Genomic DNA, 26,787 nt, shown 5'->3' on the forward strand with positions numbered 1-26,787 from the left:
AGACGATTGGGTATTCCTAAAGGTATCACCGATGAAAGGCGTTATGAGATTCAGTAAGAAAGGAAAGCTTATCCCTCGGTACATTGGACCTTATAAGATCATACACAGGGTAGACCAGGTAGCATATGAGTTAGACTTGCCTTCCAACTTGGAGTCAGTACATCCAGTTTTTCATGTGTCTATGCTCCGCAAGTGTATTAGAGATCTTCTAGAGTTGTTCCAGTTAACGATGTTCAGGTCACAGAGCAACTATCATATGAGGAAGCTCTCATTGCTATACTAGATAGACAAGTTCGGAGATTAAGAACTAAGGATGTGTCTTCGGTTAAAGTACTTTGGATAAACAATAATGTGGAGGAGGATCAGACTAAGACATCACAGCCTTTAGGTACGTATATGGTACTTGATTCTTATGTTAGTTATTGTTATTGGTCGTGTGAGGTCATTAGTGTTATTGATGATTGTGGCCCTTTGTGGCTTTGTATTGTTGGGTTTTCTGTGTGATAGGTTGGTAGTAGTACTATTACAAAAGAGACTCTGCCAAAATTTCTATAGATTTCTGGGAGTTTAACATTCGAGGACGAATGTTTCTAAGGGGGGAAGATTGTTATACCCGGTGCGTCCCAAAGTGACGTAATGAATATGAGACTTATTAATCATGATTTAAATGATTTTAAAGTCATAATATGGCTATATATGATGTTTGGATAAAAAATATAAAGTTTGGGAAAAATTGGATTAAAGTTGCGGAAAAACCGACTAAGGATTTGCCGTGTAATAGAATTTTTTGAGAAATACATTTAGTGTGCTATATAAGGTCTTTTTGGGACATATTATATACAAAATTGAAGGTATTGGAATGTAGTTTCCAATGCACTTAACCGTTCATTCATACGACATTCTGATAAAACGATATAAGCATCGGAAGATGGGCGAATGAGAGGGTGCCAAGCTAGCACTTTTTGACTTTTCAAATGTTGATATATATGTCTTAACTCGTCTCTCTCTTCATTTATACATAGAACCTGACCAGATAACACCATAAAACTTGTCCTTGAGCTCTCTAATAGTGCTTCAAATAATACTAACATTCCGGATACGAAATCGAGAAACGATAACATCAGAACGATCCCTACGACGAAAGTATCACTATATCACCTCTCTTTTTCTTTGTAGTTTGAATTTTGGAACGTATTTAATAGTTAATAAAATTCTTAATTTCTGTATTTAAGCTTTAAAATATTAAGGAAGTTTGATAAATTCATTTCCTAATAGTTAGAACTCACAGGACGGTGATCGGAAGCCGTGAGTTCGAGTTGTGTGACTTGTAGTGGACTATTTTGTGGGCTGTTTTGTGTTGCCTTTGGGCTGTATATTTTTCTACTATTTAATGGAGTCTTGGAGGAAAAATTGTGTGTAGAAACACCACATAATGATGAAATAGTGGGCTGATCGTTCGTCGTTACATTATTTTTAGTTGTTTGACACTACTTTGGTTGTCATTTTATGTGTGAAGTGATTAGGGTATGTGGGCTATTTTGTGGTATATTGTGATGGAGATAAGGTTGTTAAATGATGCTTATATGTTGTTATTGTTGTGTTCTTGTTGTTGTTGGTATATGGTATTGGAGGAGGGCCTAGTTACAGGGAAGATGCTATCCAAATTTACGTAAACGAGCTTAGCCTTTACTCAACACTGATTTTGAATGTCCTTATGATGTGGTAGATTGGGTTGAGTTGTTTGAAGAATTTCTTGGAAGGTATTAAGGACTCAACGGAGTTAAGGTATGTTAAGGCTATCCCTCATTTCCTTTTGACATGATCCGTACGATACAAACGAAACGAGTAAATACGCAACTTTCATAAATGACTCTATTCATAGAAATACTATGAATGTATATATTCTTGATTCCCCATGTGTCTTATTATTCTATCATCTGTTCACGGGTCTCAGAAAAATACGCAAGTTGATAATGTTTAATTCATGATATTAATCAAAGGCCTATTGATCTTATGACATTTTGAGAAATCTTATTAATGTACTTCTTATGCATTTCATTCATGTATACATGTACATTGACCCATGACTAGATGGAGTTATATACACATTTATTATATGTATATGGGATATGGGAAGAGGTTATGGTGTTATATACGCACCACCACATAATCAGCTGGCATACGTTGATGATTTTGCCCACAGTGACTGAGATGATATGATGGGATGGGATGCCCTCATAGGCTTGATGATGTTATGTACGTATATACCTATACATGGTATGGCATTTATACGCACATGCATGACATTATAATTTTTTATGATTCACAGAGCTATTCAGAATTACAGGTTGAGTTCTTTACTTCATGTTTCTTTCATGTCTTTTATATACTACTGTCATGCCTTACATACTCGATACTTTATTTGTACTGATGTCCCTTTTGCCTGGGGACGCTGCGTTTCATGCCCGCAGGTCCCGATAGACAGGTTGAGAGTTCTCCAAGCAGGCTATTAGCTCAGCGGAAGATGTTGGTGCGCTCCATTTGCTCCGAAGTTGCTTATTTGGTCAGTATGATTCGGACATGTATTTTTTAGTATGTCGGGGCCCTGTCCCTACCTTTATGATATTTATCTACTCTTAGAGGCTTGTAGACATATTCCATGTACGTAAAAGATTGTATGGTCTTGTCGGTCTATGCTTAGTGTACGAGTGATCATTTTGGTCTTATAGGCCCAAGTTGGTATTACATGTTTTATTTTAGTTATCCTACGACAATATTTTCGTCTCATTTACCCATGATAGCATGATACAGAATGATATGTTATGTTGGTACTCGGTTTGTGTAAGGCACCGGGTGCCCGTCACGGCCCATCGGTTTGGGTTGTGACAGAAGTGGTATCAGAGTCCTTGGGAGTCGACAAGCCGTGTCTAGTAGAGTCTTGTTTATGGGTGTGTTGTGCACCACACTTATAAGAAGGAGGCTATAGTGAATTTAGGATTGTCACTCTTTCTTCTTACTCTAGATCGTTTGGTATAGCTCAGCTATAAGAAATTCAAATTCCTAATTTTATTTTATTCGTTATACAACAACATCTACATCCAGAAAGATAATTGGTAAGAGATTGAATGTGGCTGTGGAAGAGTTGAGTAAGAGGAACTCGATTTTGCGTCATGCTTATGATGAGTAAATGTAAGGCCTTCAGTAGATACGTGTGTACTACGACATGTGAGCCTCTTGATAAGGAGCCCTAAGGCATGAATATCTATCTACCCTTATGGTAAAAAGCAACGAGAGAATTAGATGGTAGATACAAGTTTTAACAAGTAAAAGAAGCTAGGTGAAGAAGGATACGAGATGCCCAGTTAGTGAAGATTATCTGTATTTACAATTCAGGCAGAGAAATATAAGCATTATGAGTTACTTTCAACAATAACAAAGATATATTCATTTGACAACACCCATTTCAGTTATGCCATGTGGGACCTAACAGATATAATTTAAGAGAAGGATGGGATATCAGCATCCAGCTGGAGTTAGAGTAACCCAAAATTGTGGATGGGTTGTTATCATTAGCTCACATTTTCGAGGGATATTTCAAACGTGGTAATGGTTCTCCTTGTGAGACACCCAGATGGTGCACTCTAGAATAGTACAATCAGATATGAATACTAGAAGGGATAAATATTTATCTTTGTATGGCCCTCGTCCCTAGTAAAGAGAGAGTATTAGGCAACCCGAAGAGCCAGTGAGTTGAATCAAGGGGGGCTAAAAGTGAAAGAATATTTTGAGGAAGTTTTCATAATAAGGTGATATACAGAAATATTAGCAGGAGAATAAGAAGAAAGTAAATGAAGCATTATGAGTAATATGTGATAAATGGATGATAACGTTAAATCAAAATATGACAGGACTTCAGATTCTATAGTCAAGTGAAAGAAAAGACAAGAAGTTAGATGCCTTGAGACAATAAAAGAGTATAAGCCATAAAGTCATGTCCCCATTTCGAAAAATGAGTTGGTGACTCATACGTGATTACCAGAAGGAAAAGTTAGACCCTCGGAGTAATAAAATTTAGTATGGGTTAGTGAATAAGATAAACTGAATATTGAATTCAGGACCGAAGAATTTGATAATAGTTGACATCGTGCGAATTTCAGGGATCGCGTTCCGGGCAATAATTGAATGGACAATAGAAGAATAATTTTTAAAGGTCATTCAAGAGATGTTTCCCAAAAACAAGCGTTGTGAGCAGAGTTAGGATTAAGGGACTAAGTGTGCCAGTTACACTAGGTGTCACCTTTGTGTGTAAGAAATTAAATCATCCCTGGTACAGAAGGGTTACCGCAAGTCAAGTAAGAGTTCGTGAAGATGTGAAAAGATGCCAAATATGAAGAGGTGAAACATTTATAGGTAAATCTTCATAGCAATAAATGTTAGTACTCTCCTAAAGGAGGGAAGATGGTGTGATATGGTATTAAGTCGGAGTTATGTGGTTAAGGTAACTATGGAATAGTAAAGGAATAATGTGGTAGAAAGGCAAAAGTAATGAGATTGAATTTATTCAGATCATACAGATATGATACGACTCTAGAACATTATGTAAGCATGACGACGGGGAGAGGCAGTAAGGGTTCTATCACTAGATACTATTGATAAATAAGTGCAAATGAACACTAGATACATAAGGAGCCAGTGTGTGGAGTAAGTTAAGACAAAGGATATAACCTAAGAGAGATTACGCAGAATATAGATATGAGAATGGACTAACGTGGAGTTAGTAGTTGATTCAGGAAGAGCCTAGCCATGGCTAAATAAGTGGATACAGATAAATCAGCAGGTTGTGCAAGATAAACATAGTGAAACCCAACATAGGGAATTCAGTCTCACAAATATTATGACATCATAATCCTTGAGAAATATTCATATAGGAGTTGGGGTTGTTAAAGGTACTGTATACGTGTTACGGAAATAAGAGAGAATGCCACTAAGGAGACAATCAAAATTTGAGTTCAGAAGTAACCCTATGAGCACAAGGACACGGAGGTATATAACTAAGGATATTTATAGGTGAGTAAGAACATCAAAAATTCCTTCGGGTATACATTATAATAAGCTTGTAACTTTACAGGAGTCAAAGGGTCTCTCTAAAGTATTACAAAGAAAGACTAGCTGAGGAAATAAGGAAGAAGGCTTCAACTTAAGCATAGTGACATAAGAAAGAAATGGTCTTGTAACAACAGTCTCACAGCAACATTGTATGCACTCCATAAGAAAGTGGCATCTATCGTGGCTAATGAACGGGAAGAAAAAAAATCAAAAGATGATATTTTAGATCATATGAGTTACAGGAAATTCCAGTATTTGTGGACAATGAGATAAGCCATGTATTCATACAAGAAGTGGCAGAACAACCATGAAAAGTAATTGCTTATGTTTAAAGAGAGCTAAGAAAGCATGAGAAGAATTATCCGACCCACGATTTAGAGTTAGCCATGATGATTCATGCACTGAAGATGTGGAAGCACTATTTGTATGGTATTCATGTGGATATCTATACGGATCATAAGAGCCTTCAATATATCTTCAATCAAAAGGAATTGAATTTACGCCAAAGGAGATGGTTGGAGCTACTGAAAGACTATGACATTAATATTTTATACCATCGGGGGAAGGCTAATGTAGTAGCCGATGCCCTCAGCCGTAGATCTATCGGTAGCCTGTCATATTTATAGCCAGAGAAGTGTGGGATAGCCCATGAGATTCATCAGCTAGCTAGTCTTGGAGTTCGATTACTGGACTCAGGTGATACCGGAGTTACTATTCAGGACACGACAACATCCTCTTTAGTAACTGAAGTGAAGGAACACAGTATGAGGATCATGTGCTAGCTCATTATAGAGATACATCCCCTCAAAAGAAGAATACACCATTTGAGATTACAAGAGATGGAGTCCTCAGATATCGAGGTCGATTATGTGTTCTAATGTGGCAGGGTTGCGTCAGCAGGTTATGGGAGAAGCTCACTATTCTCGTTATTCTATTCATGTAGGAGCGACGAAGATGTATCATGATATCAGGGGAATATATTGGTGGGACGGAATGAAGAAGGATATAACAGAATTTGTTGCTCAGTTCCCTAATTGTTAGCAGGTTAGGATTGGGCATCAGAAACCCGGTGGATTATTACAGGCTATAGAGATTCCGACTTGGAAATGGGAAGTGATTAATAAGGATTTCATCATAGTCTTACCTCGTACCCAACGTAAGTTCGATGCTATATGGGTTATTGTCGATAGACTTAAAAAAGCAGCCCATTTTCTATATGTCAAGACTACTTACTCAGCATAGGATTATGCAAGGCTTTACATTAGGGAGATGGTACGACTTCATGGTGTCCCTATATCTATTATCTCAGATAGAGGTGCTCATTTTATAGCTAATTTCTGGAGGTCCTTCCAAAATGATTGGGGACTCCGATAAGTCTTAGTACAACATTTCATCCCCAGACAGACGGACAGGCTGAACGTACTATTTAGACACTAGAGGATATGCTACATGCTTGTGTGATGGACTTCAGGGGTAGCTGGGATGATCATCTTCCACTTATTGAGTTCGTATATAATAATAACTATCATTCAAGCATTCAGATGGCTCCATACAAAGCTCTTTACAGACGGAAGTGTAGGTCACCTATTGGATGGTTCGAGGTTGGGGAAACTAAGTTAGTAGGACCAGAGTTGGTACAATAGGCAGTTGAGAAGATTAAGCTTATGCGGGAAAGGCTATTAGCAGCTCAAAGCCGTCAGAATTCCTATTCAGATAATCGACGATGAGACTTGGAGTTTCAGGTAGACGACTACGTATTCCTAAAGGTATCACCGATGAAAGGCGTTATGAGATTCAGTAAGAAAGGAAAGCTTAGCCCTCGGTACATTGGACCTTATAAGATTATACGTAGAGTAGACCAGGTAGCATATGAGTTAGACTTGCCTTCCAACTTGGAGTCAGTACATCCAGTTTTTCACGTGTCTATGCTCCACAAGTGTATTGGAGATCCTTCTAGAGTCGTTCCAGTTAACGATGTTCAGGTCATAGAGCAACTATCATATGAGGAAGCTCCCATTGCTATACTAGATAGACAAGTTCGTAGATTAAGAACTAAGGATGTGGCTTCGGTTAAAGTACTTTGGATTAACAATAATGTGGAGGAGGACCAGACTGAGACACCACAGCCTTTAGGTACGTATATGGTACTTGATTCTTATGTTAGTTATTGTTATTTGTCGTGTGAGGCCATTTGTAATATTGATGATTGTGGCCCTTAGTGGCTTTGTATTGTTGGGTTTGCTGTGTGACAGATTGGTAATAGTACCGTTACAAAAGAGACTCTGCCAAAATTTCTATAGATTTCTAGGAGTTTAATATTCGCGGATGAATGTTTCTAAGGGGGAAAGATTGTTACACCCGGTGCGTCCCAAGGTGACGTAATGAATATGAGACTTGTTAATCATGATTTAAATGATTTTAAAGTTATAATATGGCTATATATGATGTTTGTATAGAAAATATAAGGTTTTGGAAAAATCGGATTAAAGTTGCGGAAAAACCGACTAAGGATTTGCCCTGTAATAGAGCTTTTTGAGAAATAAATTTGCGTGTGCTATATAAGGTCTTTTGGGGACATATTATATACAAAATATAAGGTATTGGAATGTAGTTTCCAACACAGTTAACCGTTCGTTCATACGACATCTGGATAAAAAGATATAAGCATCGGAAGATGGGCGAATGAGAGGGTACCAAGCTAGCACCTTTTGACTTTTCAAATGTTGATATATATGTCTTAACTCGTCTCTCTCTTGATTTATACATAGAACCTGACCAGATAACACCATAAAAACCTGTCCTTGAGCTCTCTAATAGTGCTTCAAATAATACTAACATTCCAGATACGAAATCGAGAAACGATAACATCAGAACTATCCCTACGACGAAAGTATCGCTATATCGCCTCTTTTTTTCTTTGTAGTTTTAGTTTTGGAATGTATTTAATAGTTAATAAAATTCTTAATTTCTGTATTTAAGCTTTAAAATATTAAGGAAGGTTGATAAATTCATTTTCTAATAGTTAGAACTCACGGGACGGTGATCGGAAGCCGTGAGTTCGAGTTGTGTGACTTGTAGTGAACTGTTTTGTAGGTTGTTTCGTGTTGGCTTTGGGATGTATATTTTTATACTATTTAATGGAGTTTTGGAGGACAAATTGTGTGTAGAAACACCACATAATGATGAAATGGTGGGCTGGTTGTTCGTCGTTATATTATATTTAGTTGTTTGACACTACTTTGGTTGTCGTTTTATGTGTGAAGTGATTAGGGTATGTGGGCTATTTTGTGGTATATTGTGATAGAGATAAGGTTGAAAAATGATTCTTATATGTTATTATTGTTGTGTTCTTGTTGTTGTTGGTATATGGTATTGGAGGAGGGCCTAGTTACATGGGAGATGCTGTCCAAATTTACGTAAACGAGCTACTAGTTTAAGTTGCGGACTTAGCCTTTACTCATCACTGATTTTGAATCTCATTATGATGTGGTATATTGGGTTGAGTTGTTTGAAGAATTTCTTGGAAGGTATTAAGGACTCAACGGAGTTAAGGTATGTTAAGGTTATCCCTCATTTCCTTTTGGCATGATCCGTACAATACAAACGAAACGAGCAAATATGCAACTTTCATAAATGACTCTATTCATAGAAATACTATGAATGTCTATATTCTTGATTCCCCATGTGTCTTATTATTCTATCATCTGTTCACGGGTCTCAGAAAAAATACGCAAGTTGATAAAGTTTAATTCATGATATTAATCAAAGGCCTATTGATCTTATGACATTTTGAGAAATCTTATTAACGTACTTCTTATGCATTTCATTCATGTATACATGTACATTGACCCATGACCAGATGGAGTTATATACACGTTTATTATATGTATATGGGATATGGGAAGAGGTTATGGTGTTATATACGCACCACCACATAATCAGCTGGTATACGTTGATGATTTTGCCCACAATGGCTTAGATGATATGATGGGATGGGATGCTCTCATAGGCTTGATGATGTTATGTACGTATATACCTATACATGGTATGGCATTTATACGCACATGCATGACATTATAATTTTTTATGATTCACAGAGCTATTCAGAATTACCGGTTGAGTTCTTTACTTCATGTTTCTTTCATGTCTTTTATATACTACTGTCATGCCTTACATACTCGATACTTTATTTGTACTGATGTCCCTTTTGCCTGGGGACGCTGCATTTCATGCCCGCAGGTCCCGATAGACAGGTTGAGAGTTCTCCAAGCAGGCTATTAGCTCAGCGGAAGATGTTGGTGCGCTCCATTTGCTCCGAAGTTGCTTATTTGGTCAGTATGATTCGGACATGTATTTTTTAGTATGTCGGGGCCCTGTCCCTACCTTTATGATATTTATCTACTCTTAGAGGCTTGTAGACATATTCCATGTACGTAAAAGATTGTATGGTCTTGTCGGTCTATGCTTAGTGTACGAGTGATCATTTTGGTCTTATAGGCCCAAGTTGGTATTAATGTTTTATTTTAGTTATCCTACAACAACCTTTCCTTATCATTTACCCATGATACATAAAGATATGTTATGTTGGTACTCGGTTGTGTAAGGCACCGGGTGCCCGTCACTCCTCATTGGTTTGGGTCGTGACACATAATTCGTCTTACGTCGGTATCTAAAATTCGTAAAGTAATAACGAGAGCGTCATAGTGAGGGAATTCCAAACCATTGGTATCTGACTTATCGAAGGTGATACTTCCTTCGAGTTTATCATACCATTCGTGGGTGATCGATCGTTTGAGCTTGTGGGTTGTGGTGAACTTCACGCTGTTGATGAAAGTGTCGTCCCTGCCACCGATGATCATGTGGATGGTGGGGGCTGGTGAGGGCGGTTTCGGTGGCCCTTGATGTTGTTCGTGTCCCCTGGCAAAATTGGTCCTTCCCCGATCGCTCAGCAATTCTTTGAGGTGTCCCTGTCGCAACATGTTTATGACCTCCTGTCTTAGGGCGATGCAATCTTCGGTTTTGTGTACTCGCTCTTGATGAAACTCGCAGAGGGCGTCTGATTTTGTGGTATTCGGGTCCGACCTCATCTTTTGTGGCCATTTTACCTTTGGTCCGAGCTTCTCCAAGGCGCAGACGATATCTGTAGGTGACACGCAAAAATTGTGATCGGATAGTAAATGGGGCATACCTCTCTCATTCCGGTGAGTCCCTGTTCTTGATCAGGGTGGGCCTTCTTCATGACGAGATGAGGATACAATGGTAGTTCTGACATATGGGAGATGTCGTTCCTGGTTTGGCCGTGAGGCCACTGGATCTCTTCTTATATCATTTCTCCGATCTATTCTGGATTCTGCTTGTACCAAGGCCAGGCGATGAGTCGGGCCATTGAGGTCGTCTTCGTTTGCTCGGACTTCGGCACAGTACGCGTTATGTATTTCGTCCCAAATCGTTGGGGGATATTTCATAAGCCGACTTAATAATTTTTTTGTCTCCCTTGAACCATTTCTGTTAGGCTCATTTTGAAAAGCAGTTACCGTTATTCCTTCTAATACATTGGGCAAAGTCATTCTTACTTGATTGAAACGGACAAGGAAGTCCCTCAGTCCTTCTCCCGGGGACTATTTGATAGCAAAGATGTCATTCACTCTTGCTTCGGCCTTCTTGGCCACAACATGGGCTATCACAAACTTATCGGCAATTTCCTCAAAGGTTTCGATGGAGCGTGCTGGCAGTTGCGAGTACCAGGTTAATGCACCTCCCGTGAGGGTTTCGCCGAATTTCTTTAGCAGAATAGAGGATACTTGTTCTTTGGCGAGATCATTGCCTTTCACGGTGGTGACTTAATAGGTCACATGATCCTCGGGGTTGGTTGTGCCATCGTATATTTTCAGATAAGGTGGCATTTTAAAGGTTTTTGGTATGACATGTGGGGCAGCGCTATCACTGTACGACTGCTCGACGAACCGGCCGATGTCTCTCTTCGGCAATAACTTAGGAGCTCCCGGTATTTTATTGACCATTTCTTGGTGCTCTCTCATTTGATCCCGAAGTGTCTTGTTCTCATTTTTCATTTCCTCCATCCTTTTCAGAATGGCTGTGAGAGCGTCGTCGCCTGCATTGTTAACAACACTGTGAGTAATACCTGTCGTCGTGGGTGGAGGAGGAGGTTGATCATGATGCTCGTCCACTGATGGTGAGGCACATGATCTCGCCTTTACTACGGCCGCGTCATGAACTGGCTTATGAAGGATGCTGGTCAGTGTATCAGTTAGCCAAGCCTCAAGGAGCTTCTTTATCACTGGTGGTGTCTCCTCTCCCACGGATGTGGAGGCTGTCTTGCCATGAGATTTTGTGATACTGCAGTAGGGAGGGGGTGATCCACTTCGCATATGAGAGGCATTGGTCATTGTGTCCTCATCCACTACTTCAAAACTTTCGTGGATGATGTACATGAGGTTGGTTGGGAGGTCACTCATTATTCTCGTTCCTTCATCTCTATTACTTGCCATATTAGATCTATGCATAAAAAGAGAAGAAGGTTCTTTTTTTTATGTCAGTAACCAGTGTCGGTTGTAGATCTAGAAGAAACTAAAAGACTTAGCTAGAAAATCCCCACGGACGGCGCCAAATTGTTTGACCAAAAAGTATAATTTCCGGTTAAACTATTAAATTTATGTAACAAGGGGTTAAATCTAGTCAAAGATAATAACTCTAGACACTAATCTTGAAAATGTACGGTAGATGGGACAGATCCCGTGAATGGTTGATGACAATAAGTGCAAAAAATTCTTAAAGCCTGAACATTAATGGAGATATAATTAACAATAAATGACATTTAGGTAAATAAGGAGAAAGATTAACCCAATAATTAGTGGGTTGAACGAATATTTCTCCTGACAATGATGAATGACAGATAGGTCTAAGATTCATATGAACAATCCTCGGATCTGGTGGAAAGGTGGGAATAATATGAACAAGAATCTTTATCAAAAGGTAGTCTTTGTATTTTTGCCATAGAGAGTCTTATTTCTCAAAAGTGTTCTTATCAAAATCAATATTACATGCCCATATCATTGTCTCTTCCTTCTGTATATATGAAGCATTTTTCCTAGAAAACCTTAATAGTACAAATGCAGGGAATATCCACTAAAATATTTCCTTTTAGTATCATATCTTGATAAATTAGCCGTTACAAGTCTTATCATCAATAGTCAATCTCGACCTCGACCCTTGTTGACATCTCGACGGCGATTCCTGTCAACATCTCGATTACGGCTCATGTTGGCACCTCGGCCAATGACTTCGCTGCATCTTGGGCGAGCTCGACCGACTCTTTCTTTAATGTCATATTACGCTAAATATCCTAAAGTACAGATTTTGGCGTATACAAAAAGTGCAGTTTTTTACTTTGTAAGAGAAAAGAACAAGAAGTTTCCAAGGGGATCAACATGAGGCGTACACGAGAAAAACTATAGTATATTAAAACAAGCATAGGCACAAAAATGTGAAGGATAACGTGGGCGTGGCGTATAAAAAATGTGCTAATTCTGGTGTACTTTATTTGGGAGGAAAGGCTGAACGTATACATTTGTCACATTTTTCTTTCCTAGGCATCTGTAATGCGAAAACTCATTGTCCTAATCAATACGAATTTGCGCTAAGTAAACTCATTAGGAGGTGAAATATTATTTACCTTGTGACTTTTTCCTTCATTAAAGAATATTAAGGATAATATATACACTAGAATCACAAGTATAAGCGGAGAGAAGGCAAAAAGGGAAGACAAGGATAACACATCAGCACAGGATCAATATATACATCATTGTGAATTTTTAATTTCCTAATTTATATTACATGTATTTTTATGATTCTTTAATTTCCTACTTTGATCATATGTCGCGTGTATAACTTACTTAAGCATGTTTGTCACTAATGATATATTTATGTTTTGAGGGACTAAAGCCTACATAACATATTAAAGCATATCAATTGCAGACAAATTTTTACCTAAAACATCTCTTAAAGGCCACCTTAAAATATAACCAAATTAGACTTAATTCAAAAAGATTAACGCCTCAACCTTAAACCAATTGTTAATCAACATTTTAGTTGATCTCAATAGATACGGAGCATCAACACTTCCTATGTGGTTTGGTAGTTTTGGTGCATATGGATCTATAACAATTATGGATCATGATCTTATTAAGAAAAAGAAAAGAAAAATAAGGCACTAATATAGCCCCCCAAAAAAGAGATAAAAAGTACTCTAGATACCTGTGCAAGTTGAGCTTGTGTAACACAACACACAACTTTGGAGAACACAAATGTTTCCAAATCTTTTCTCGTATTGAGAAAACATATAAGAATCTCTCCGTCATCTTCCCGACGACCCCCCCCCCCCCCCCCCAAAAATAAAAATAAAAAGGGCAAGAAAAAAATAAGACGAAATTGCGATTCTTACGAAGGTCAGGTGGAAAGCAAATTCAGACAAGTCCAACTATAGGGGCGCAGACTTAATAGGTTGGCACAACCCGTCCCCCTTCAACATATATACAGAAAATTCCTTAAGAGAGAGATCTAAAGAAAATCAAAGTCAACAATGGGGCTATTCTCCTATACTGTAGCCGGTGGCGGATTCATACTAGTCGGCGCTTGGGAATCTTTAATCTCCTCCTCCGCTGCCCTGAAAAATTCATCACCGTCCTCCACTTCCCAATCGTTGACAGAGAAGCAAGCCCAAGATTCTGTTTTTTCTTCATTAATCACCTTTGTATCAATCTTAATCCTCTCATTTCTCTTCATTCTCAATTCCCTTTTATCCTTTTTTGATGCACTTAACTCTAAAGATCAAATTGGTTCAGTTCTTCAATTGCAGGTAATTGCAATTTCTCTTCTTTTCTTGCTCTATTCGGTTTTAGGCCTAATGACCCACTTAAAAAAATCTTATCTTTTACCTTCCAAGATCCTCAGTTTGCTTTGCCTTTTCGCTTTTGCTGAGGAATTTTTGCTTTTTTACCTTCAAAGAAAAGACCCAAGTGGAGTTGAGAATCGTTACTATGATCTCTTGCTTGTGCCTATTACTATTTGTGCATTTTGCTCAATTCTTGAATTAAAAAATCCCAAATTGAAATATGCTAAATTGGGACGTGGGATTGGGTTAATCTTGCAAGGAATGTGGATTCTGCAAATGGGGTTCTCTTTTTTCTCTGATTTGATAGCACAAGGTTGCTCTTTGCATGAAAAGAGTAGAGGTAATTATACGGTTAAGTGTAAAGGTCATCCAGAGTATCATCGCGGTCGAGCTATTGCTACCCTTCAGTTTAATTGTCACCTTGCTCTTCTTGTGACTGTTATTGCTTTTGTGTACTCAATTGTGTGTAAAAAGAATGGTATTGGCCCTGAACATATGCGGTATAGACCTATTGGAGCTGAGATGCAACACTTGGAAATGGATAGTCAAGGTCATTTTACGTTGGAGTCTGATGAAGATGACGATGAGAATGGGATAAAAGAAGAGAGGAATGTAGAAATGCAAAAGGCTATTGTGACAGCTCCTGAATCAGGAACTAATGGCTATCATACACATCCTTGAGGTAATCCAGGGTTAGAATTTTTTGTTACTAGGTATAAGGATTTATTCTTTGCAAAGGTAGTTATGCTTTAGACATTGGAGTTCTCTTTGTAAAAAGGAGTTGAGAAAAAAAAGGTCTTATGCTTTTTCTTTGTGATGATTCTAGTTCAAATTATGGTATTGTGTTAGAAATTCTTTAAACTGATTTAAATTTCTCGTTTGTTGAAAATAAATTAGACACTTACCGTGAACCGGAGGGAGTATGTAAATGTCAATGATTGAAACTTGTCGACGCTACAACGCGACATTCAGACTATTTTTAACCAACAAAATCCGAAATGTAGGGGTAAGGTCTACGTACACAATACCCTCCCCAAACAGGTACAACTATGTATCATGTTTGAAGTTGTTTGAGTTTAATATTTAGTTTCTATATTTGGACTTTTAAATTGTAAATGAACTTTCTTGTAGAACTTTAGAGTTGAGGCTGCTGAGCTTCAACTTTTTCTAGATACTAGACATTGAACAGATAAGTGAAGTTCTTAGAAGTAATACACTTCCTGTGAGCGTCTCTAATTTATCATGCTGTAGATAAGCAAGGAAAATTTGGTTTAATAGACATAATATATGCATTCTATCTGGCATTTCTAACAAACATGTAAAAAGATGAGGACACAATGCTTAAAATGTATGGACAAGCACATATGTCTATTATTTAAAACATGGCCACAATACTAGTTATCGCTTGCGTTAATGTTTTCTTTGAACATCCTCTCTACGCGTTTTCCTGAAACTGCTTTTAAGAGATTTGAGCATACCAGTTCTGGAAGAGTCTGGAAAAAGGAGAATGAGATCAAGTAATAATGATGTTTTGGCTTTTATATTTATAAGAAGAAAAAAGATAGTGATGCTTTGGGTTCCACTGTGTCTGCTGGATGAATATAGTGTGGTTGTATTTTGATAAAGATCTCTGACTGCTAGTTTGCATGCCATACTTCTGATCTGGAAATATCTATATTATGTTGATAAAACTATTCGAGTTATGCATTCTTTGGCCTAAGATTTGTAACAGAGGTTTTGACTAGGCTTCTCGCTTAATCCTGCTACAGCTGCTCTAGTGCCTCTTAGTTAACCAGCACAAATGGTCTACACTATACCAAGTAGATTTAGGTAGAAGGCAGCATGAAGCGTGAGTGATATCACCATGCTCTGAATTACAAGAATTGGTTGTAATTTGGAATTTTGATGAACTATTGCCTTGATCCTGTTAGACAATCTTATCATATTCATAGGTAGGACATACTTCTGTAACGTTTTTCCTCAAAAAGTATATCTAATGATCATTGAGTAAAAGAAAGGTTGAAATTTTTTAGAGGCTTTAGATGATTTTAGTACTTTGCAGCTGAGCATTATAAAGAGAGTAGAATTGCAGAGTTTCACTTTTCAGTCAGTGGTTTTACTTGTCCTCTCTCATCCAATTACATGACGATCTGACCATCTAAGAGAACTTGATTTTCTAAAACATTGCGTAAATCTGTTGATTTCCAAGAGTACTCGATGAGGTTATCTCACTCTGTGGAAGTGAATTCATGCACAAGGTTTAAGCTGCATTAATCTACCAAAGTGAATCCAGGTCTGGTTTATATTGAAAGGTTTTTACATGGTTACTACTCTCTGATTAAGTAAGGGGGATGACTTACTAACTTTGGTGCATAGAAGCTATGTTAGAGATTACTATTGGGCATTTGCACATCGCAGATCCTCTGTCTCTCTCTCTCTCTCTCTCTCTGGACCCAGCTTTTGCAGCTCGACTATTTCATCGAAAACCTGTTACGCCTACCAGCATAGATATCGGATAATTTTGCTGACCGAAGCTTAGGCAGGTTAGAAGAAATCAATTAGCATTTTGTTTTTGCCAGGATTTGAACCTTCACTTCCCATTATTTTCACTTACTTCATTGACCGCTAGGTCACACCCTTAGGGTGCCATATTTTTGCGAGCTTCTATTTGAATGATGGTTTTCTTAATAGCAACTGGTATCCTTTTTGTTTTCAGCACCTCTATTACACTTCAGCGATGGCACTACAGCATTCTACTTCTACTGCCTTTGTCTTTGTACTTCACCACTAATATATACATACTCTAGTACTTATAGATAAATAAAAAAAGCTTCTGTAATCAGTTCAAATTTCACATCCTTAATCATTTGCTGGCGATTTGTTGGGTTATATTTGACATCAATAGTTTCCGAGTGCATATACTCGAGTCAAGGTCAGTAAAGAACTAGAGATTTGTCCTTTCATAAATGATCTCTGGAAAATGAATACATTAGCTTTGAATATACTAGCAAAAGATATTGGTTGCAGCATCTCCTGAACTTTGAAATGCTGGTCATTACGAACAAGGATTTTGTGGGTGTTAAGTACTCGTTCATCCTTAACCAGAGGCTTCGGGTTGGAGCCCTTGGTATCACCTTTGTTAGGGAGCGCTTTACCCCTGATATGGTACTTTCCCATGCGAATACTGATTTGGTCGGGCGAGTACCAAACATCATATAGGAAACCAAAAAAAATGCTGGTCATTCATTCGAATTACCTGCAGCGAATGCAGAAGTTGTTGATAAACCTGTATTTGGTATAGATTATGACATTCATTAATTTTAGTTGCCATCTTATTCAGTGTTTGAAAAAGCCATCGCTTCGTCGCTTTAAGCGCGAAGCGACCAGCCATCGCTTTTAACAGCCTTAGGCGACTCGACCGTGTGAAGCGTGCGCTTCAGTTGACGAAGCGACAGAAGCGACTAAGCGCTCGCTTCTGTTAAGAGGGCCCTTTTTAAAAAAAAAACAAAGTTTGGGTCTACCCTAAGACCAAAATTGGCCATTTCTTCTTCTCTCTTCTTCGATCGACCAAAGCAGGGTTTCAATTTAATCGACATTGCTGACCAGTCCAGGTAATTTTTTTCTTTCTTCTTCTTGTTCCCGTCCAGATTCTGCTTTTTTTTTTCTTTCTTTTTCCTTCTTTCTTCCTTCTTCTTCTTCGTTTATCTCTGAGACTCTGACCAGTCCAGCGTTTGCACACTGGTCAGCGTCTTCTTCTTCTTCCTTTATCTCTGACCCGTCCAGATTCTGTTTTTTCCCCCCTTTTATTCTTCTTATTTATTAATTTTAATATGTATTTTAGTTTATAAAATTAATTATTATTTATATATGTTACATTTTTCAGTTTATTTGATTTTTTAATGTATATTTCAGTATATAAAGTTAATTATTATTTATATATGTTATATTTTTCAGTTTATTTGATTAATTTTATATGTATTTCACTTTAGAAAATTAATTATTATATATATATATATATGTTATATTTTAGTTTATTTGATTTTTTTAATGTGTATTTCAGTTTATAAAATTAATTATTATATATATTATATGTATTTTCAGTTTATTTGATTATGTATTTTCTTATATCTTAATATGGATTTCAAAATGTCTCAAAGATCGAAAGAGAAAGACCCGGCTTGGCGATATGGGATAGAGTTAATAAGAAGAATACAAATGTTGTATGCAAGTTTTGTAACAAGATTACAACGGGTGAAATTTATCGCTTTAAATTCCATCTTATTGGTGGAGATAGAAACGTCACAAGTTGTCCGAAATGCCCACCGGAGGTGAGGAATGAAATAAAGAATTTTGTTGAGAAGAAGGAGCAAAATAATCAAATGAGTCATCAACCATTGGTAACCAATCTTCATGATGATGATGATGATATTGAAGAATTGTCACTTCCAACAAAACGGAGAAGAGATGCAATCTCTTCAAGCCATGGATCGACGGGTACGAGTAGGACTAAAGGTCCTATAGATTGCTATTTCCCAAAGAAGCCGGAAGGAAAGAGCGGTGGAAAAGATGTACAAAAAATTGCTAAGGACATTTTGAGGGATCGTGCAGTTAGAGCTTTTGCACGATGGGTCTATGATGCTGGGCTCCCCTTCAATTGTGTCAACTATACTGACACTTTTGGAGACTTTATTGAGGTCGTTGGTCAATACGGACCTGGAATGAAGCCTCCCACTTATCATGAAATCAGAGGTCCTTATCTAATTAAGGAGGTGGAGGAGACTAATAAAATTGTGGAGGAATATAAAGTTGCGTGGAACAAGTATGGCTGCTCCATTATGATGGATAAGTGGACGGCAAGAACTGAAAAAATAATTATTAATGTGTTGGTGAATTCTCCCAAGGGAAGTTTGTTTCTTGAGTCCATTGATGCTAGGGACTCATCCACTGACCACATCAAAATGTTCACCTTGTTTCAGAACACCATTACAAAGATTGGCCCAAGCAAAGTTGTTCAAGTGGTCACTGATAATGCGAGTGAAAATGTGAAAGCGAGTGGCATGGTGGAAGGAGCGTACAAGAATGTCTATTGGACTCCATGTGCGGCTCATTGTATCAACTTAATATTCGGGGACATTTTCAAGGAAAAACCCTTCTCTACAGTTTTTGGCCAGGGCGTTAGGGTACATTCTTATATTTCTCAGCGGCCCTTGTTATTGAATATGATGAGAAGATTCACCAGACAAAAAAAATTGGTGAAATCGGGCAAGACAAGGTTCGCCACTACTTTCTTGACTTTGCATAGTATCCACTTGCAAAAAGCCAATTTGAGAAAGTTGTTCACTTCAGAAGAATGGAGCAAAAGTAAATTTGCAATGGAAAGTGCGGGGAAAGATGTTGCACGCATTATTCTTTCTTATTATTTTGGGAATAATGTCCTTCATGCTCTTAAAATTGGTGGCCCTTTGGTTAAAATACTCTGTTTGGTGGACGGGGAGCAAAAACCACCAATGGGCTACCTCTATGAAGCTATGGATAGGGCCAAGGAGGCTATTCAAGCATCATTCACTGATGAGCAGAAATATGCAAAGGTCTTTCAGATCATTGATGCAAGATGGAGTGAGCAACTTCATAGACCTTTGCATGCTGCTGGACTTATTCTAAACCCGTCACTCTTTTATGATCAGCATGAAAATAATTCATTGGCTAGAGAACTGTGGACAGGATTCCATGAGGTTGTTATCAAGTTGACCCCAAATGAATACTTGCAAGAAAAGATAGTAGATCAGCTTGCTATTTACAAGGCAGCTGAAGGACTTTTTAAGCTCTGACTTGCTATTAAACAAAGAAAGACGAAGTCGCCAGGTGACCAAGTGTTTATATATTTTATAGCTCTAACTTTAATGTATTTTTTATACTTATTAACTCTTGAATATATTTTTTCACTTCTATAGTTGAGTGGTGGGACCAATATGGTGTAGAGACTCCGGATTTACAAACTTTCGCCATCAGAGTTCTAAGTTTAACATGTAGCTCAACCTGATGTAAAAGGAACTAGAGCGTTTTTGAACACGTGAGAAATAAAAAGAATTATTTCGTATTTTGAAATAAAGTAAATTATATCTCAATTGTCCCAACTCCTACTAATTAGTTGACACATCTTGTTTGGAGATTCATACAAAGAAGAGGAATCGACTAACCTTGAAGCGCCTCCATAATCTAGTGTTCATAAAATACAATAGAGCATTGAGGCGTCGCTACAACCACCGCAATCTAATTGATCTAATTCTTTTAGATGATATTGATGAGGCTAATGAGTGGCTAACCGGAGTCCCCGAAAATTGTGAAGATGATGAAGTATTTGAAGACGACTCTAATTTCACTTGGGGTGATGTTGCGGTTGCTAGTAGAGTTGGAAAAAATTATTATGGTTTAAGGGGGAATACTTCAAGTTCAAGCTCGATTAGGAAGGGAAAAAGTGTGGCTACTAGAAGTCGATCCATATCCCTAATTGATGAAGATGAAAGTGATCATGAAGAGGAAGAGGAAGGGGAAGAAGAAGATGACGAGCAATATTGAAGATAATAGAGGAATTCAAGATTTTGACAATCTTGAAGAAGAACAAGAAGAGTAGAAGAATAATATGTTGATTCTAGTAATTTAGTAGCTTTGATTTTGCTTGTCCTATGGTTTGTGGAGGATTTGGTGGTACCTAGTACCTACTTTTAAGTTTTTAAATTGAACTTTTTGATTATTTATAATTTTATATTGTGTCTTTGCAAGATTTACATTATGTTTTTTAAGAATTGTGATTCACTTTAATAAAGCGTGCGCTTCGCTTTTGAAGCGAGGCGAGCCCTTGTTGCTTTTTTGCGCTTCTCGCTCTTAAAAACACTGATCTTATTATATATGCCTTGAGTACCTCGTTATTATGATCTCCACTTGATGCAAATTATTATTTATACCAAATTATTATTCATCAACTCTTCTAATTCTAAAATAGTGCTAATATTTGCCACAATCACGAACACAATTGTCACGTTTATATTCTTTAATATACTAAGCTTCAAACCAAAGAAATTGTTTTGATGAACCTGTCTTAAACGTCAAAAGTAGTAGTAGAACCGTAGAAGTGTCATTTTGGCTAGTTGGGTCAATTTGGGCCTAATGTGTTATAACCTAACCCATTCTATTCAAAACCATATTCTTATTTGCTTGTTTGTTTCTTATTATTCTTTCCAAATCAAACCAAAAATAGCTCTCTTTTTATTGTAGAGGAAGCAGTAAACAAACGTTTTTTTTTTTTAAGTGACCAAGTATTTTGGTTATAGATTAGTTTGGATTGTGTCCCCATATTAGTCATGACAGATAGAGCCCTTCCAGAAAAAAAGAAAAAAGAAAAACTCCAAAATTTATCTTATTTATATACAATCTTTGATGATTTACAATAAGTACAGAACCTTCTATTTCTCCTAGAAACTAGAAATGAATGTCATTATGTCACATCACAAAATACAGCATTCGACAATAACGAGCTATCTGTCAACTTAGAGTCACTACCAACACTCTAATCAACTATAGTCCTGCTTCTGTAAAATCGACAGAAAACCATGAATAATAGAAAACTTGCTGCACTTGACAAAGCCAGAAACCAATAATAGTTGTCGAAACGGGCTTTTCTCATGTCATCAGCGAACCAATTCTGCTTTGCTCCTCTTGTACTTGTCAATTTTTCGATCACGGATATAAGGAATGAGCTGAAGAAACTACCACACCCAAAAACACTAGTATAAAGGGCAATGCCTAATGTTCTCATATTTATAGGAACTTCAGAATAAAAGAACTCTTGCATTCCAACAACTGTGAATATATCTGAAATTCCCAGGAGAATGTATTGAGGGAGCAACCAAAATATGCTCATTGGCACAGTTTCTGAAGAAGTTACCAAATTTCTGCTGATCTCGAGTCTTTTTCTTTCAGTAACAGCTGCAATTATCATTGCTATTACTGAAAGGAACATACCTATTCCCATTCTCTGCATCACAGTGATACCCTTCTCGTTACTTGTGAAAACGCGAACGAAGGGGATGAAGAACGTGTCGTACAGTGGCATGAGCAGAATTATAGATATGGTAATTGAACTCTGAAGCGCAGCTGGTGGAATTCGGAAATTGTTTCCTATGTTTCTCTTCATTGTCACACCTTGCTTAGTAAAGAACGTTGCAGGCTGTTGAAAAATTACTGCAAACATCAGAAGCAGAGTCCACACTGGTAGTAGAGGCAGTACTACTTTTAGAATTTTAACAAAATTGATCCCATTCTCCGATTTTTTGTCTGCGCCATCTTTGCTCCCTGAATCTTGTTGGCAGAGTGGTCTATCTTCAAGTCTATGAACAAAAATCAGCTATAATGAGCATTACTTGACCAAGAAATTTATATATTTTGCAAATGATTTAAGTTATATATACTGATTTTGACATAGTATAGCACGTTAGTTACCTTTTTACTTGCTCCAAAGTTACCAATTAGTGCTTATTATAGATATTTACATGTGATTATTTTACAAGTGATCTGATTGTGTAAAAAAAACTTTTACATGGTCAGTGCATAGAATTTAAACTCGCAAAAAAAAATCCTTAAAGAAATACTTACTCGATCTCACTGACATTTGACTTGTTAGTATATGTTGGAACAGCAATCTCACCACAGGTCAATCTTGAGGTAGCTGCTTTAATAGCTTTAACTATATGATCTCCCAATGACTTAATATGAATAATTTCTCCATCCTTGTGTGTATAAAATCGGTTCCCAAATCTGAAGACTATAACTGATATAGCCATAGCAATTGAAGGAATGGCGAAACCTAAGCCCCATCCTAATGTGTCCTGTATATATGACATAATAGACACTCCTAGCAAGCTTCCACAACATATACCAAAATACCACCATTGGAAGAAGGAACTTTTCTTCTTGGAGCTTTGATCATTTTTACTACTCGGCAATTCTTCATCATCGTCAAATTGGTCTGCTCCAAAAGCTTGCAAAGAGGGGTTGTAGCCGGCTTGGCCGAGTGAAATTAAATTCAGAGACCAAGAAAAGGATGAAGTGAAGCCAGATTTGTCAGCGGAATTAGTCCATGGCCATTGTAATGCCAATGATGTCAAAGCTAAAAGACCCTGATTGTTTAATTGTCAAAGAGAGTTATTGTTAATATCTCCATTTAGATGTCACTATAATATAGTATAGTACTAATCTGCTGGTCATATGCAGTCAGGAAACTGCAACTTTTGTACTATTTGTTAGTGTTAAATGTCTTTCCTTAACCGACAGCGATACTAAATTGTAAGTATTCAAGAATAATCAAGCACTGAGGTTCAACGTACAATAGTTTTAAAATTTTACTCCTTGTTTAGAGGACAACACAAATGGTTTCAAATCAACTGTTTTTATAACAGTAATTATTCTCAGAAAAATGAAAAATGAGAAGTGGTAAATCTTTATGCATTATGCACTGAGCAAACATTATAAATGCGCGATACACTAAGTCACACCTGAAGCAGCAATAATGTACGTAAATGAGTTGACAAAAAACAAACTTAAAACTGTATACATAGTACATACTTTAAAAAAAGCTTTGATAAAGATGCATTTATTACGTGCAAGATTAATTAGGTTATAATGCAACGTTATTGCGCTCTACACAGATGAAAAAAGGTGAGTGATGACTCAGGCTCAACGTCCATGGTCCACCGTGGCATTTGCTAATGATCTACGTGTAGATAATCCACTAATTCAACACTAGTACACCCAAATACGCAACAGAATCAGCATAATTTTTTTTCTTCCTCAATAGTGCAAAAAATAATCTTTTCAAAGATCAAAAAAAAAAATCCAGACTCAGATAAAAAATACTACACCTACTTTGATTGACATAGACACTAGCTATCTAATAACACGAATATACTACAGAATAGCCAGGATATATAGCTCCTAACATATAATTTGAAGAAGTGCAATTAGTTTGAGTAATATCTACTTTATATATCTCTGAGATGTTTTGGATTTTTTATAAATTCCTGGACATACAGAAGAGACTGAAAATTATAGTAAGAAGATAAACTTAAAAAAATACAAGAATATCACGTTTTATGAGATTCGAACTTGCAACCTAACACAATTTTTGACCCATGTTAGACTAGAAGTTTCCTCCGTATCAAGAACTCAACACTTTATATTACACAATAATTTTGAAGTTCTGTTTCTATACTCTCTATTGCTCAAGGGTATTCAATTGAACCCTCCGAACCATGTAACTCTGTCCAAGTTGGACCTAGAAAAACATATCTTCTTTACTTTAATCAGAGGTATAAATTAAATAACCGCACCGGCTAAGTCGGGAATTTTTCTAACCTATATACAAAACGTAATTTTTTGACCAAGGGGTCATTAGGATAATGTGGCTTCGCTCCTGAATACCGGGGCCGGTAAGTTTTTACCGAGTGAAGGATGAGGAAGAGCTAACTAACGGAAAGTACTTACGGCAACATAGAGAGAGGAAGAAGCCAGTACAGTGGTGTAACGGTCCAAATAAGAATCAGCTAATGGAGCAACAAGGAGTGGGAGCATAGACGTAATACCACACCAATTGTTAACCTTCTTTGCCGCCGCTGAATTGCTCATTTTGGCCACATCTGTTAGATATGTCACTAAGTTTGACGCCACCCCTTTGAATGCAAACCTCTCCATTCCCGCTATCACTGTCCAATTTCAAAACACGTCCATGTAAATATGCAAGAATGAAAGACAAGTTTATTGCGAGAATTACGAAGCAAAAAGGCAGCCCGCTATGTGCGGGTTCCGAAAAAGGACGAACCAAAAGGGTTTATTGTACGAAACCCTGCCCTGCATTTCTGCAGAAAACTATATTCACTGCTCGAACTCGTGACCTCCTAGTCACGTGGCGGTAACTTTACTAAAATTACAAAGGAAGAGGAGATTAAAATCTAGGAACAAACTGAAGATTAAATTACCTATGAGGAGAATACATGGTTTGTTGAGACTTGTTCGACTTTGTCCGCCAGCCATGAGGTGATTTAGAAAGAATGATCGTATAAGTTGAAAAAAAAGGAGGGATTGGAGAGGAGAGCGAGGTTAATAATATGTTATTGTTGCTTTCATCGATCTGCTCTTAGTATTTCAGTCAGTGCTACACAAACAAACACACAGTATTAATATAGTGCCGTACTCCAATGATGTCTTTATATTTAGATTGGCTCAATTCCAACAAGGCAATTAACAACATATATAGTGATTTATAAGTAGAAAAAAGAAGGTAAGTCAACTTTTTCAGAGACGTATAATGGAACACTAGACCAAAAGCACTTAAAGTGTATGATACTAGCATAGGAAAAAAAATGTTATGATTTTTTGTCGCACGTTGATAAGAGATACTATTACTAAATATTTGTTAAATAGTACTCAGAACTGAATGCAAACTGACTCCGATATTGTCAATATAAAGAATAAAATAAATTCTTGATCTTCTTTGATTTACTTCAAATCTTGGTAGATAAAAATTTGTCGTACCTATATTGGTAAGAAAGATTGAAGGAACCTTATAGCAATGGTAAACTTATTTTTGTATGACTTGGAGGTTACAAGCTTGAGTCGTACAATCAATCATTGATGCTTGCATTAGAATAGACTCTCTATATCACATATTTTAAGATGCAACCCTTCTTCGAATTCTGTATAAATGTCGAATACTTCGTATATCGGACTGTCCTATATAAATAAGAAAAATCTATGAAATAATATAATATTAGAAATGCATATTAAGCTGACTCGGAGATTATAAGATGATAGAAGTTATTTGAATGGTAATATAATTAACTTTCCTAAAAGAGTACTTAAAAATGGAACACTGGACAGTCGCTAAAATTTCCTGTTGGCAAAGTTGTTGTTGAAAGATTTTATGTCTAAAAGGCATGCATTATACAGCATTCCACGTTTTAAGTTGGTAGTGTCGTCACGTTTAATTTTAGATACTTTTATTTGTGTAGGATCGGAGTCAGGATTTTAAGTTTATGGGTTTGAGATTCTAATCGTTTGAAGTTACTGGGTTCTAAATTAATAATTTATACATATTCAATAAAATTTTTAAGACAAATATAATATTCGAACCAAAGCTATTGGGTTCGGCCGTACCCGCTTCCGGCACTCTAGCTCAGCCCCTGTTTGTGTCTTCATGCAAAAAAGCTCATAACATTTCTGACTCCCAAACGTATGTTAGTTTCATGATGTTGCATATTAATGCTTACTGCTGCTTGACATATGGCAGTTGCAACCAATTGGATTACCTTAACACTTGCCAGGTAATAGCTTCAGAAACATATATTTACTACTTCTGTAAATTGGATAAATACAGAAACAATACTTTTATTTCAGTTACGGACAAAACCCTCCGCCATAATCAAATCTATTCAATTAAAAACAGGAAACGTCACTGCTATAACTTCGAGTTTAACGGAATTTGGCGTTTTCTTTACAAATAGTTATGGTTTAATCCTAAGAACAATCCTTTTTCGTATGTGTGTTTTTCTTTCTTTTTTTCTCCCTAAACTGAAAAATTAAAGTTTTTTTCTGAAAATTGTGTTTTGGGAACATAACAAAACGTTCAAAAGAAAACGTAGAAGATTGGCTTTCTGCAGAATTTATTTTTAAATAAAAAATACGAGAGATGAACATACAAACCTAAAAGAAATTAGTGTTAC

General features: G+C 37.0%; 3 protein-coding genes across 3 annotated transcripts; 2 read left to right on the forward strand and 1 right to left on the reverse strand.

Annotated features, from left to right (window-relative positions):
* Positions 1-13,570: 13,570 nt before the first annotated feature.
* LOC107777835 (uncharacterized) lies at positions 13,571-14,897 on the forward strand. Its single transcript, XM_016597985.2, has one exon. It carries the CDS (start codon positions 13,706-13,708, stop codon positions 14,696-14,698), a length of 993 nt encoding a protein of 330 aa, XP_016453471.1. The 5' UTR covers positions 13,571-13,705; the 3' UTR covers positions 14,699-14,897.
* A 1,857-nt stretch (positions 14,898-16,754) lies between these two features.
* Positions 16,755-19,845, forward strand: LOC107777838 (uncharacterized). Its single transcript, XM_016597989.2, has 3 exons — positions 16,755-16,793; positions 17,045-17,182; positions 18,175-19,845. Exons 1-3 carry the CDS (start codon positions 16,755-16,757, stop codon positions 19,843-19,845), a joined length of 1,848 nt encoding a protein of 615 aa, XP_016453475.2.
* A 1,570-nt stretch (positions 19,846-21,415) lies between these two features.
* On the reverse strand, positions 21,416-25,578 carry LOC107777833 (protein NRT1/ PTR FAMILY 5.8-like). The gene is made up of 4 exons (XM_016597984.2): positions 25,045-25,578; positions 24,554-24,771; positions 22,667-23,190; positions 21,416-22,401 (listed from the first exon to the last, which is right to left on the reverse strand). The coding sequence occupies exons 1-4, from the start codon at positions 25,097-25,099 to the stop codon at positions 21,582-21,584; spliced, it is 1,617 nt and encodes a 538-aa protein (XP_016453470.1). The 5' UTR covers positions 25,100-25,578; the 3' UTR covers positions 21,416-21,581.
* Positions 25,579-26,787: the final 1,209 nt, after the last annotated feature.

Source organism: Nicotiana tabacum, chromosome 17 (genome assembly GCF_000715075.1).
Source record: "Nicotiana tabacum cultivar K326 chromosome 17, ASM71507v2, whole genome shotgun sequence".
In the NCBI taxonomy this organism is placed as follows: Eukaryota; Viridiplantae; Streptophyta; class Magnoliopsida; order Solanales; family Solanaceae; genus Nicotiana; species Nicotiana tabacum.